Source organism: Schistocerca piceifrons, chromosome 4 (assembly GCF_021461385.2).
Source record: "Schistocerca piceifrons isolate TAMUIC-IGC-003096 chromosome 4, iqSchPice1.1, whole genome shotgun sequence".
NCBI classification, from domain to species: Eukaryota; Metazoa; Arthropoda; class Insecta; order Orthoptera; family Acrididae; genus Schistocerca; species Schistocerca piceifrons.
The window spans coordinates 513,227,290-513,241,526 of record NC_060141.1 but is presented as its reverse complement, the minus strand read 5'-3'; the positions used below and the strand labels follow the sequence as shown (position 1 = coordinate 513,241,526).

Genomic DNA, 14,237 nt, shown 5'->3' with positions numbered 1-14,237 from the left:
CTGCAAATATAGTTTATGCATTTTGTGAGCTCCTTCTATACCATAGATGAATTCTTGAATAGGAATAAATAAATCTATAAATATAGTATATGCATTTTGTGCCATTTAAGGGAATGGGGAAATTAATAGAAATATTAACCCTCTGTACTGTAATATATATATATTAAAAAATCTTGTTTAATATGTGCATTTCTTGTGCACTTGACACTTTCAACATCATAATGGCTACCGTACTTTGCTACTGATCAATGGAACATGCAACCAACTAAAACTGAACTAAGTAGCTAACTGATCTGGGTAAAGCCCCATTATTCCAATGTTTTGGAGAGAAACAGTGGTTTTACTCCTGGAAAAATGGTGTGGAGAGCCATCAGGTATGACTTCAGGACACAGCTGGTAGTGATTGAGGAAATCTGACAGAACAACAGTATGTCACAGGCCCAGAGTGTGCTACCTCCCATGTGACACTATTGTGGTCCCATTTTTCAACAGGACAATGCTTGTCAAAATGTGGCATATAGCTTTATAAACTGTCTGCATGATGTTGAGGTACTTTTGTAACCAGCAAGATCCCTTGATCTGTTCCCAATAGAATATGTGACCAGCCCATATGGAACTCCATATCAGTGCCACTATCCAGGAACCGAGCGAGGTGGTGCAGTGGTTAGCACACTGGACTCGCATTCAGGAGGACGGCGGTTCAATCCCGCGTCTGGCCATCCTGATTTAGGTTTTCCTTGATTTCCCTAAATCGCTTCAGGCAAATGCCGGGATGGTTCCTTTAAAAGAGCACGGCCGACTTCCTTCCCCATCCTTCCCTAATCCTATGAGACCGATGACCTTGTTGTTTGGTCTCTTCCCCCAAACAATTCAAAATCCAATCCAATATCCAGGATATCAAGGACAAATTACAACTGTTGAGGGGCAGCTTACTTAGGATATGATAAGAGAGGATAGAACAGCCTTATGACACCCTTCCCAAACAAACCAGTGCACGCATAAAGGCAGCGGTGGCGTAACATCAAACTAATAAGTGGGCTCACATTGTCTAATTCTTTGTAGATTTGATTTGATTTCATAAATACCAAAACACCACATACCCTCTCCACCTGTGAAGTTTCATTTCATTTCCCTCTTTTGGGTGCTTCAGTCAGGCACACTGTTTTGAAAAGCCAATAAAATGATTAGTACAAAAAAGTTTTCTTTCATTGTTTTCATACAGATTTAAAACACACCCTTCATACAACAAGCTGAGTAAATGTTCCTTGCTCCCACATATAAGCTCACTATTGTCAGTAACACAGACGTAATGATGAATCTGTGCCAGCTCTTTATATCTTTAATTTTTTTGCCTTGAAAAAGGAAGCAGTGGGTGGAAAAGGTACATACATGATTTTCCTTCTGGCCCTCTCTCTCTTTTTCCACTAACTACTGCTTGTTTGTATATTCTGTCCCTGGACTTGATTTCCAGTATTGCACTTGCATTCTGTGTAACCATTATATTAAGTCAACTAAATCAGCTATGTACCGGTACCTTGACCAGGGTGTATAAGCAGAGAAGGAAAAAAAATTCCCGGATTTCCCAGTTAAAAAATACATTTTCTCCCAGGTGAAAATACACTTTTTCTGTGTTATGTGATGGTATACTTTCCCTAGAAATCATAAAACTTATGAATCCTTTGAATGGTTAAGGTTTTATAAACCAGCGTAGAACCTCCCACCACTTTAGGAAACGAACCCCAAAAAAAATGGGTTTTCAACAGATCTTTGATTTGCAGCAAGATGTATGCTGCATATTTTTGTATTACAAAAGCACATAGTCAAATTCCACCAAATATAGAACGTTAATTTCTGAAGCATTGAAATCGAGGTTGTGATGAGCTTTTGTAAGCCAATTATTGCTCATGTCACGTGATCTCACCAACTGATGATAGCAAATATTCAGTGTGTTTACATGGGGGCTCGCAAACGCCAATTTCGTAAACTGATCTCCCAATAACACTTCTGGGTGGTCATGTAAACACTTCAAAATCAATTCTGGAAATCCGCTTCTGGCTGCCAGTTTTCCAGTTCTGCAATTTTTTTTTTTTTTTTTTTTTTTTTTTAAATATTGACAGGGTGGCTTTTTGCACAGTGAAGGATAAGTCGAAATGTTAGACTGAAGCTGTTTACACCTTGTCGTCTAACTGACGAGAAATAGTGATTGTGCTGACTAAATCATAAACTATATCAGCAGTTTTCCCAGGCACCATAGTTAACTGGGCTAGCATATCCACTTCAGACCTTAACATGCAAATACAACAGTGAAAAATGGATCCAAAATTTGGTTTTCGTCTTTTGGAAGACGTGTCACATGTAAACACAGTGATTCCGAGCATAGGACACATGATGTCAGCCTATAGCAACATCACTGTTAAGTAGTGCGAACACACAAATAGGAAAAGTTAATTGTTGTAATTAATGTACATAGCGTAGCTACAGGAAAAGCTAAGATTTCACATATAATATTTGTCTTTCTGCATGTGTTGCACTTTTATACATCACACAAATGTGCCAGTAAAATTTTAAGTAATGATGTAAAAGTCTGGTCTTAAGGGCTCGAAATTCTTCTAAGTGAATGGCCCTAAAACTATTAAGTTTTAAATGAAAGTCAAAGACTCTGTGATTTAAGAAATTCAAAACACGTTTACACACGTAACACAACTTGTATTGTGCAAAATGAAATGTACTTTGAAAGTTACTCTTCTCAAACCACCAATCGCAATATTTTCCGTGACCTTACACAATTAATTTCAGCAGTTGTCAAAGCCAGAAAATGGCGTTACTGTGCCTGCACAGCTACAATAACGTAGGTAGCCCATATAATCATATGTATGTAGCATTAAGAAATCTTACATTACGTCACAAATGAAACAGGACATCAGAGGATACTCCAAAACCTTTGGAATTTCGTAAACCATACTAAAAGGCATAAATCAACTTAAAGGACACATTCGTATTTCCAGATTCACAAAGAAGTAGGCCCCAAGCCGATATTAAACTTTTCAGTGTAGTTTATGGGATGCAAATTTTCTTGGAGTACCAGTTCTGTATTATCTCTTAACATGTCCTTTATTGTAAGTCCCAGAAGATGACAACGTGCGCTTGATATTCCGTGAACAACTGACAATAGCAATAGTGTTTCAAATAAACTGACTGCCTATGCAGTAAAGATTAATTAAAGCCAAAATTTTTTAGCAAATTGATAAAAATAAATTCATTGTTCTGCAAGGCAATTAATGTGTGACTGCCTAAAACCTGAAAATAAAATAAAATCATAAAATTGAAACTAATTACCATTTTAGCCTTCCACAATTATGTGAATGTATTTTAATTCACTTTATAGCTCCCAGCCACAGAAATCCATTTTGTTTCCATTTGACGTAAGAGCTGTAAACCAAGAGGAGACAGTAAAATCATTAAACGGAAATACAGTTCACATGGAGACTAACTCTCAACCCACTAACTCAGACTACTCTGTGCATGCGCGAATCTGGTAGCTTGGGCGCACCTGTAAAATTTTTCTGGATAGCATCTGCCTGCTTGTTGCTATTGCCGATACAGCTAACAGCCGCGTTTCAAGTAGCCAGAAGTGGGAGAAGGTACTGCTGACACATGACTCAACTGAGCACGTGCATAAGTCCATTTACAATTGCTCAAATGAACCTAATACAAACCGTCATGATGTCACAACCATCGCAAGCAGTTTGTTGTTATAAAGTACTGCATAGTCTTTGTCCTAAAGCCTTTGATAAGTTTTACTGTTGGCAGACGTTTGTGTGTGCACTATGTTTTGTTGTAAATTGCACATTTCCTTTGCAACTCAAGTTTTAATTTTTTTCCTCATTTATGTTTCATTGCTGCAGTATTATTTTGCAGTAGCAGGCTAAAGTAAAATTCTTTGTTAGAGTATCATTTCTTACCAGTCCAAGCTATAAAAATTTAACTGAAAACTAAAACAATGAAAAATTCTCAGAATTCTAAAAAATTCCCAGGTTTTTCCCAGTTTTCTCCCAGATGAAAAAATTCCCAGGGTTTTCCAATATTCCTGCGAGTGTATACACTCTGCTTGACTCAACACACATACTTAAGTTTTGGGAATTGCATTTCATTTCCAGTAATACTTTATATATGTGAAGAAAGGGGTGAAATCAATGTTCAGATTATTAAAATGTAGGTAGCGCTAAGTTGGATACATAAAATAGTTTCAACCCATAAAATTGTCAGAATATCTCATCACCCATTAAGACTGTAGTGATCAAACCACATTATCATAATAATTGTGAAAGAACCTATTTACTTTAAGAAAAGAGCATGATCTGATGGTGTACACTAAAATTGGCCCAAATGGTTATTTTACAATACCAGTTGCGGCAGTATTCATTATTTTTCAGTTCTAATTATTTTCAACAGTATATATGCACACTAAAGCAACAAATGAAAATCTGTACCAACGCCTTGGTGCAAATTTTTATTCACCACTTTAGTCTGCATATATACATCATTGATGTTTGAGCCCTCAAAGGTCTCTGGAAACAGAGTTCAATTTGATTTTTTAAAGTTACTGATAACTGACAACTGTGATTAGCTGACACACAACAGACTGAGCAAACGCCATAGCTGACACACAACAAACTGAGCAAACGCCATATTTCATTTGATAATGCTGAATGTTATGTGTTTACTTGCAACAATAACAAAAAATGTTACTTGCAGCTACCAGCACACCAAAGAACCATCAGAGGCATATATTTTCACTATCCTTGCTTCAAATATAATCAAAGAAAATGTGTTGTTAGTATATATAACATACGAAGTTAAAATTTTCTGGGTTATTAGTCCGCATCATATTTCTTCTAAAATGATTGACATTCCAACCCCTCTGCTGGGATCTTCCTCAGGATCTTCAGTGTCCACTACTGCTAGAACACTGTCCTAGCGGTGGTGGACACTAGAAGATACTGAAGAAGATCCCAATAGAGGGGTCAAAACGCCGATCATTTTAGAAGAAATATGACACGGCCTAATAAACCAGAAGATTTTAACTTCAGTGACAACGGCCATGACAGCCTGCAGACTTACATGTATAATATATGTCTGCAAGCATCAAATAACACACAGCTGTAAACTAGCTACATTAAGAGTAGCACTGTGCATCACTGCATAAAATAATTAATTCATATGCTGTGACACTAGATTCATATACACCTACATAACTAATTAGCTTGAGAAAATCCATAAATACAGTAATCAAGCTTCAAACCAAGTTATAAAAATTGCACATTATTATTATCTGATGAGTGCATAATTATATGAATGAAATAAACATTAGTATATAGATCTAAATAAATTTTTCAGAGCCTCTAGAGTTCTAATTACATACTACTGGATATATCATAATTAGCTAAATTATTTGTTATCATGGATTGATGGACTAATTGTCATCATCTCATGCCACCTTATGTTGTGTTTCATTTTTATTTAACTTTTGTTCCTTAATACAAAATTTCTTGGTGTGCCACGTCGCGTAACAACAAGACACATAAAAGTGTCTTGGAGTATCTTTTAGCAACTCACAACAAAACGTAATTCTCCAATTTTGTATCTGAAAGTAAATACTGTCATATTTATTGTGCATGCAATGTAGTGTTAGATTGGTGATTTGAAAATGATGGAAAACAGGTATGCCTGAAGGCAACATATCGCTACCAATGATGAAACACTAACCACACCTCTGTCTATACTAACATTCGCAATTCCCATGACCTTGACGACCATGCCTGAGTACTGACTGCAAACCTACTAGTTTCTTCCAGGTCATCAAACCAACTATACCCTCATCCACAATTATTTCTCCTTTGAAGATATCGCCTACAACCTTATCTTTGGTGCACCAATGAGCGTATTTGTGGAATGATTCAATGCCAACATATTCATGTACCATCTAGAGGAATCCTTCCTACTCAGAATACCAAATCCCTCACATGGCTCAGATTCATTGATGACATCTTCATGAACTGGACCAAGGGTGAGGACAACCTATACACATTTTTGCAGTACCTTGACACATTGTCCCCAGTTTGCTTAACCTAGTCCTCCTCAGCCCAGCAAGTTAACCTTCCTCGATGTCAACCTCCACCTACATCAGTACCTTCATCCATATCAAATGTAGCCTCACTTTGAGATCTGCCACTCATTCTACATCAAGAAGACCATTCCATACAGTCTAATCATCCAAATATGCCAAGAGTCACTGACACCTTCATAAACCCCCCCACCCACCTAACATCCCGAATATATCCACTGATTGGCAACAAACGAGGAACCCCCACATTGGTCTGTACCATCCATGACTGGAGCAACTGAATCACTTTCCCACCATGGTTTGACTACCTCCAGCTATGCCTAGAAATGAGGAATATCCTCCCACATTCATCCGATTCCTTCCACAGTGCTATTCCATGATCCACCCAACTTACACAATATTCTTATCCTTCCCTATTTCACTTCTTCACAGAGTACATTGCCTCATGTCACATATCCCTGCAGTATATCTAATACCTAGACACAAAACTTATTCCATGCTATCTCCCACTAACACATAATCCAGTCCCATAAGAGACATCTCCTACACTATCAAAGGCAAGATGCGAAAGCAGCAATGTGATCTACCAGCTTAGCTGCCACCTGGTAGAGTGATACGTAACCCTAAGTCTACCTCAGCAACAAAAATGCTTGTGAACTACAAATAATACTGATTTGATATTTAAGAGAGTATAAATGCTTTTTTTTATGTATTTTTGCATGTCAAGCATACAGATGGATGCCGTGTGTCTTCAAGGGTGGAGAGGCGACCACAGTAACTCCATGAGGTGAAATACCTGTATTGGTGTCTGTGCATGTTCCACATATTATCGTCCTAGCATGGCAAAGCCCATTCTAACCGCTCTCTGCATAACAATGCTGGGAACAATCCATGAAGTAACAGAAGAAGACTGGACACTTCGATTCGTGTCATTCTCTTATTATGTAACGAACTGGCAACATGAGCATTCTGAACAAGGTAGAATATGTGACATATCTTGTGTTAAGAGAGTCTTGCTCAGAAGCATTTACCATATGCTTTTACAAGAATGTATGGAGTTTGTTGTTGAAGAAACTGTTTATATTTGTGAGAATCAATAACATGTTGAAAAATCTTACTTCTGGCATTGTTACAGAAATTATGTCCACAAGATTTGCACCTCAAGATATAATTATAGTTTGGGTGCAAATCAAAACTATGAGAAGTCACAGACTCAAAGCAGAGAATATAAAGGGATCACTGCAAACTACTGTGTGGGATTCTATGAGGGAATGACCACTAAACAACTGTCTGTCCACATGGCACCACCACGCCGGCCAAGACACAGCTGGACAACTCAGTTGCCAAGTATGCTGCTCAACACTACGTTCTTGACTTTAACATATGCTTCACTGCCTGCACCATCTAGATTTCTCCCATCACAACAACTTTTCTAAATTGTGCAGGTGGGAACTCTCCCTGCAATGCATCCTTCATTCCTGTAACCCTCCTAGCCTCAACCTTCACTAGTCCCTGCTCCCAACTCCAGCCCTACACATGCCTTCTATTCCACCAGTGAATCTGCATAGTCCTTTCCCCTTCCCTACTTCTTTCCTTTCCCCTTCCACCCTCTCCCCTTAAACACACACACACACACACACACACACACACACACACACACACACACACACACACACACACCAGCAATCAGCAAAGTCTCCCAATAATGCATCTAGCAGCCCACTATGCTGCTCTGCCATGCTCCTGACAATCCAGCAGGCAGCTCTAGCATCTTTTCCCATCTTTACCCTGCTATCCCTCCCCCAACTTGCCTCATATATCTTCTGTATCCCAACTGTTCAACCTCAGCCAAGATCACTGCTCACCTTAGACGCACTTGCAGTTGGGCCTTAGCATCCAGAGATGGCAGTGGGCATTTTTATCTGTGAGTCCTGCTTATGTATATGTTTCGTCTATGCCTGACATTGGAATTAGTCCAAAAGCTGAAAATTTCTAGCAATATTGTTTCAATGTGCCTGTCAACCACTAAATGCCTCCTATATGTGGGTGTAGTAATCTATAATTTTCATATTGTTCTTTAAAATACATAAGAATAAATAAGAGAAGCAATATAAAAGAACAATATATAAAAGTCCAAACATACTGCAGAATAACAATGGTATTACAAAAGTTGCAATGACAATGTATTTAAACAATGAAGAATGTGTCACTGTTTACCATTTACGTGAACCGAATCAGCATTAATGCCACTAATACTTACTAATATCAAGTTACAATATCTGTCATACTCATATTCCCACTGCTGAAGACTAGTAAATACCATATCACCAGGATAAAATTGAGTCACTCCTTCTGAACTTATTGTCAGAAAATTCTGCTTATCAATATTTTTGTATGGAACCACTCTGAAATGTTTAAAGAATGAAAGTTACCATATCATTCTCTGAACAGACAATTTAACTTTACCATATTTATCTAGTGACTACACTACATATCTGTGCACACAGCATTCTTGAAATTAATAACAAACACAAAATTCAGATAACACAAGAACATTCAAATAGAAAGCACAGATAGTAAAAATTTAACAGTAAGAACCAGTCTTATCAGAAACAGAAAAACAACTAAAATACATACAGGCAAAGAATCTCATAGATAAAAGAGGAAACTGCAAGAAAGGCTTCTGGTACATCAACTATTCCCTCAGAACCTTTCGTGTATTTTGCTTCCATTCTCTTATACACATAATTTGCATATTGTAGCACTTTCTAGTTACACTATTAATAGTTTCCAGTCTTGGTACAATTTACTTGCTTTGAATAGTTGTTCACTTTGTGCATATACACATGAACTGCATTGTAACATCAGTATTCATGGGACAAAGAATGAACAGCTGGCAGAAAACTGTCGACAGTCCCTTTGTTGTGCCTATCTGCAACTCCATATCTCCACTATATGGTTAATAGCATTCTGTCATTCACAATATTGACAAGAAATAAAATACATTGTGAGAAAATTCATCAAAAAGCAGAAGTGCCTAGTCACCATTACACAGGCACAAAATTTAGTTTTGAGAAGGCAAATTTTAAATTCTTGTACCAAAAACTTTTAGCCCACAAAAATAGTAAATAATGTTGCTAGGGCATTTGACTACAACCACTCTATCTTTTAATGAGTTTTGCTGCAGTCTGGCTACTTAAAAGTTTCTTTTCACAGATCTTTGGAATTCATGTCAGTGTAGGACATTATGGTGCTATTCATACTTGTTCTTATTTCAACATAATTCTCACCCAACAACAGCTGGTTGTAACAAATAGGCAGGGTAGCCACACTAAATCATCTGTCTTTTGTAGTAGTCAACTGTTTTGTGCAGGATTTTAGTATGCAGTAAGGTAGGAGAAGAAATGTGCTTTGATTCGAAGATGTAGACATGGGTGTCTGAAACTACTGTGTAAAATAATAGTGGTAGAGTTGCATGCAAGTTAGAAGTCAAGAGGAATGAAAGTGGTGGAGCCATATAGGGTTTGCTCTGATCCCTCAACCACCACCACCACAACTTGCTTACTGTCTCCACGTAGTATAGATGAGCGAACAATGATGGGGTGGGCAGTGGGGGAGGGGGGGGGGCCTGGATTCAAGTCACAATGAGGAAACAGGAGCTGAAACTGAAGCTGATGACACAAGCTACTGCCCATGGCCTGGCATATGCACTGAGCCTGCACAGGAATACCAGTTGAAAAACTGCACAGAGGGCAGGCACCCACATCCGGAGATGGAGTAGCAAACTAAGACTGAGGCGTCTCAATGACCCCAGAGGGACTTGAGGCAGCATGTGGGACAGCACATCAGGAAGAGAGGTCCATCCCATCCTCATTGCCAGATGTTGTGTATAACTTTGTACACAATGGTAATAAGAGGTGGGCTAGAGAGTGGTACATTTTAACTTTTATTCCTCCAAACGTAAAAGAGTTATTACAAATTATGCAACAACAAACAGAGTATGTTATGGTAGCAAAGTGCAGTCACAGTAATGAGCTGCTAGAGTCGTGGCTCAGTGAGCAAGCTTCATTGGGTCCACCGGATCCCACATGTCAACTGTTGGTGTCTCACAGAAATTTGCAATTTCACTGCTTGTAATGGATTATATTTTTTCGCCCCTTCATTCTTTTCTTTTTGTACATGTAAAGCCAAACGTCAATTAACAAATTGCTTTGCACCAGAGATAATGTTTTAATAATAATAATAATAATAATAATAATAATAAGAGAGAGAGAAGAGACATGCTCTTCAATTGATTAATTTCTGTATCTTGACCTGTTCGTTTCTATAAGTGGTAACAGGTGGACGTATGACTAGATCCGCTGTGACAGTATTGTTTCAAAATGTGTATTCAAACTGTATATTAAAAAGTGTAATAAAAGTAAGTTTATTCATTTATATATTTACATCAATTACACCCGTCTGTTCATCATTTTGCCCATGCTGAGAATCCTGCATCAGGAAGTTCAAAGCAGCAAGAGGAATTTGTGTGAGCAGTGTACGATGATGACGATGATGATTTATGGTGGAGGGAGCTAAACAGCTAGGTCATCAGTGTCCTTGTATTAATATTATACCAAAGAAGATTTTCACAATCTATGGAAGAAGATCAATAAACTGGAAAACTACGTTTGATCTCACCACAGGAAACGTAAAGCAACTCCAAGAAGGTGAGGTTCATAAAAGCTCATAATAAAATCCCAGTGAGAGACAGCGGGATAACTATATAATGTAATGGATAAAATACCTGTAAGGAAGCTGTTAGAAAAGGGATAAATAACTGTGGCTGGATGATGACTTAGAAATAATACGCGACCCAGCCACTCTGTGACACAGTAAGATCTCACACTCAGTATTTTGACACTGAAGGTCTGTTGCTATTAGTTTAAGTTAAAGTTCACCCAGGATACATGTACATTCCATTATCTTTCAATTATTCTTTCCAATTACTTTTTTTAATTATTTGAGCAGCAATTATTAATCAGTTTCTATTAATTTGCCCATCCCCTCACACATTATGCCACTGTTCAATGGTGACCATTTAAAGGTTGGCACCGAGCAGAATTTTTTTGAGATAAATGATCCCTTTTTTGTTACAAGAAACTAATGAGACTTTTATTGTATTTCTTACATGTCTGTGAGAGTGGGAATAAGAAAAACATTGAAGGAGCAAATTATTATTAAATTAAATTCTGCCTACAAACGAGATGCGCCAGGAACGCTGGTTTCAGGTAAAGGTAGGAAGCTGCTAGGCTGCATGCTTGTATGGCCGTGCTTGGCATCATCCCTCTGGCAGTAGATAATCTCTTTTCATTCCAATTAATATCCCTTATGGAAAACGCATTTCTAAAGAAAAGATGAAAATTTGTATAAAGTCAATATTAAAGTGCAACATAAGCCATCAAATTCTATACGACTGTGTCAGATAATAATCAGGTTTATTAGTGAATATGGACATAAAAATACTTTAATTGAAAGGTACCAATAAAGAAAAAATTTCATTTTTGAAAAACTTTTATTCTTAATTTTGTTAAACACTATTCACAATGGAGTCAGAGGAAATGACCATTGTTGAAAATTCATTTCAAAATGCAATATACCAAGACGTCGGAAATGCGAGCTTGGCAACAGTTGAAAGTAATGTGCCAACTTGTGAACTGGCCAATGGCTACAAAAACAATGAGGTTAGCATCCCACTATCAATAAATGATGACAATTGATATATAACTAACCATGATGTCACTTTTATGATGTTCAAATACTGAAACTGAAGTGCGCAACAGCGAAAATTACTTTGATTATTTGCTCACAACATCGTGAATGCAAGAGCAGGAAATGGTTCGTAAAAGCAATGTAAATACTAGTAACACCCAGAATTTGACACAACTCATGCAACTAATAACACAACAGTTTACAAAACAACAGGAATTTCAGAAATGTGTAACACAACAACTTAAAGGTATGACAAAGCAGTTCATAAAACATCAGGTAAATATACAGCAAAATAAGGCATTTAATGATTTCAAGGACAGTATTAGTCAATAGTTCAGTGAGGTGAGCAAAACTATATGCACTGAATTATCTGACGAACCAACCAGGAAGTTGACCAAGCTAGGTAAACAACTAAAACAAGAAATAATAACATGTCCTGCAATATGAATATGTTAAAGGAAAAAGTATTATCTGTAGATGATAAACTGGAACAACTAGCAGGTGAGTTACTAGACCTTAGTGAAGTATATTCTCTAATTCAGGAGATGCAACCCCAAGTGGTTGCGACGGTAAGAATTTTTGACTGGTGCAGTCAGTGAGCTGCAAGACATATGGAAAAACTTACCTACAGAAGTAGACCAATTAAACTCAAGGGTAAAAATTTGCCAAAAAACAGAGAGTTAAGATATGTACAGATATAAAGGAAATAACTGAAAAAGCTGAAGCCGGGATGCTGTATACGGGCAGTACCCTTGCTGAAAAGGTAGTGACAGAGTGCAAAATTTATGTAGATACTCTAGTTGAAGCTCTAATAGTGAAAGATGGTCAACTTTAGTTAACATGGATTTAGGATGAAAGGAAGCAGAGGAAAGGTTATGAGGCAGTATTGCTAAAACTACTGACATTTGAAAATAATATTTGACATAAATAAACCCATGTTTTTAGAGGAGTTACATACTTTCACTAGTTACCCATAATATGGGGCTTGCCCATCAAAGAAAATAGCAAAGGTTGCAGAATGCAACGACACTTGCCAGCAGCTTAAACTGTTGAGCAAGCGCAGTTGCCATGCGCTATGACACAAGTGAACATAAACATGCCTGTCACTGACAGCATGGTGTGTTTGTCAACATTACTTTCAGATGAGGGATTACTTAGGCATCGACAATTTCTGGTATCTACCCCTGAAGGGAAATCCCATGGTCTTTATCAGAGCATTCTGAAATTTTTATTTTGTACCTGGACTGAAGTCCAGAAAATTAGATTTGTTGTTGGATACACACAGGGTAACGTTCTGCTATGGGCTAAGGACATGGCGGAACATTGCCACTACTGTGAACAGTTTGAGAGGTGATGGACAAAGAGAGGGGAGAAGGAGATCAAGAGACAAAGAGAGAGCAAGGAGGAGATAGACCAGATAGAGCAGGGATGAGGTGGACAGAGAGGAAGAAGAGTTGACACACAGAGAGTGGAATTGGAGATGAGTTCAATTCATTTGTCAAATGCATACACAAGCGACACTGCTTGGAAAAAGATAGTCTACATACATAAAGCAGAAAGTATGTATGTATGTCTGTATGTATGTATGGGGGTTTCCTTCCAAGCCGTGGATCAATTCCAAACAAATTTGGCACACAAACAGCAAACTTCACGAGAATCAGCACTGTGGGGTTTATAGCCTCCTACTTCCAACAGGAGCAGAGATACAGGCAATCAAGTGTTTTGTAACCCAAGCCCCTGTGTTACAGACTGCCCTGAACAACGGTATCCCTTATCGACCTGCTTTGTAGGGTAGCCAATATGTGAGGGTCAGAAAACTGGTTTATGGTAAAGAATTTAACACTTACTATTACTAACACTCATATCATCCAGTTCCACATAAATCAAAATAACTTAAATATAGCAGAAGTGGAGAGCAATGGACACAACTGGACAAAGCTTTGCATGCAAAATTCTCCGGCATATAGATGGATACTAAATTGTGGCTGTACAAGTACAAAAAGCTCTGTTCTGCTTGTTTTACACTAAGTAATCTCTTTTCATGCCTTGATCTGCAGCTAAGATCAAAAAAGTATTTATATCATAGAAGTGTGCAGCAAGGATAACATGTAAAGTTGATAACTAAACATCTTGCAGAAGCCTCTGCAAAAAACTAGTGACTCTTATACTTAAATGACAATGCACATACAGTATAACCCCACTTTTAGGTTCCCAGAATTAATGTTTTCCCACCATATATGACCTTTTTTATCAGTCCGCCAAATTTCATATGCCCACAATGTTAATTTCAACCTGATTTTTCATCAACGTATTTATAATTTTCCCGCAATTTACGCATTACGAAAAAATGTCTGTGGAGAAA

At 37.7% G+C, this 14,237-nt stretch overlaps 1 protein-coding gene across 1 annotated transcript in view; it reads right to left on the bottom strand.

Annotated features, from left to right (window-relative positions):
- LOC124795954 (dynein axonemal heavy chain 6) overlaps positions 1-14,237 on the bottom strand; it is a 1,096,896-nt gene that overhangs the window by 968,188 nt on the left and 114,471 nt on the right. The window contains exon 5 of the mRNA XM_047260034.1: positions 8,385-8,529. Within this exon, the coding sequence (XP_047115990.1) occupies positions 8,385-8,529 (145 nt within the window). The remainder of the gene's footprint in view (positions 1-8,384; positions 8,530-14,237) is intronic.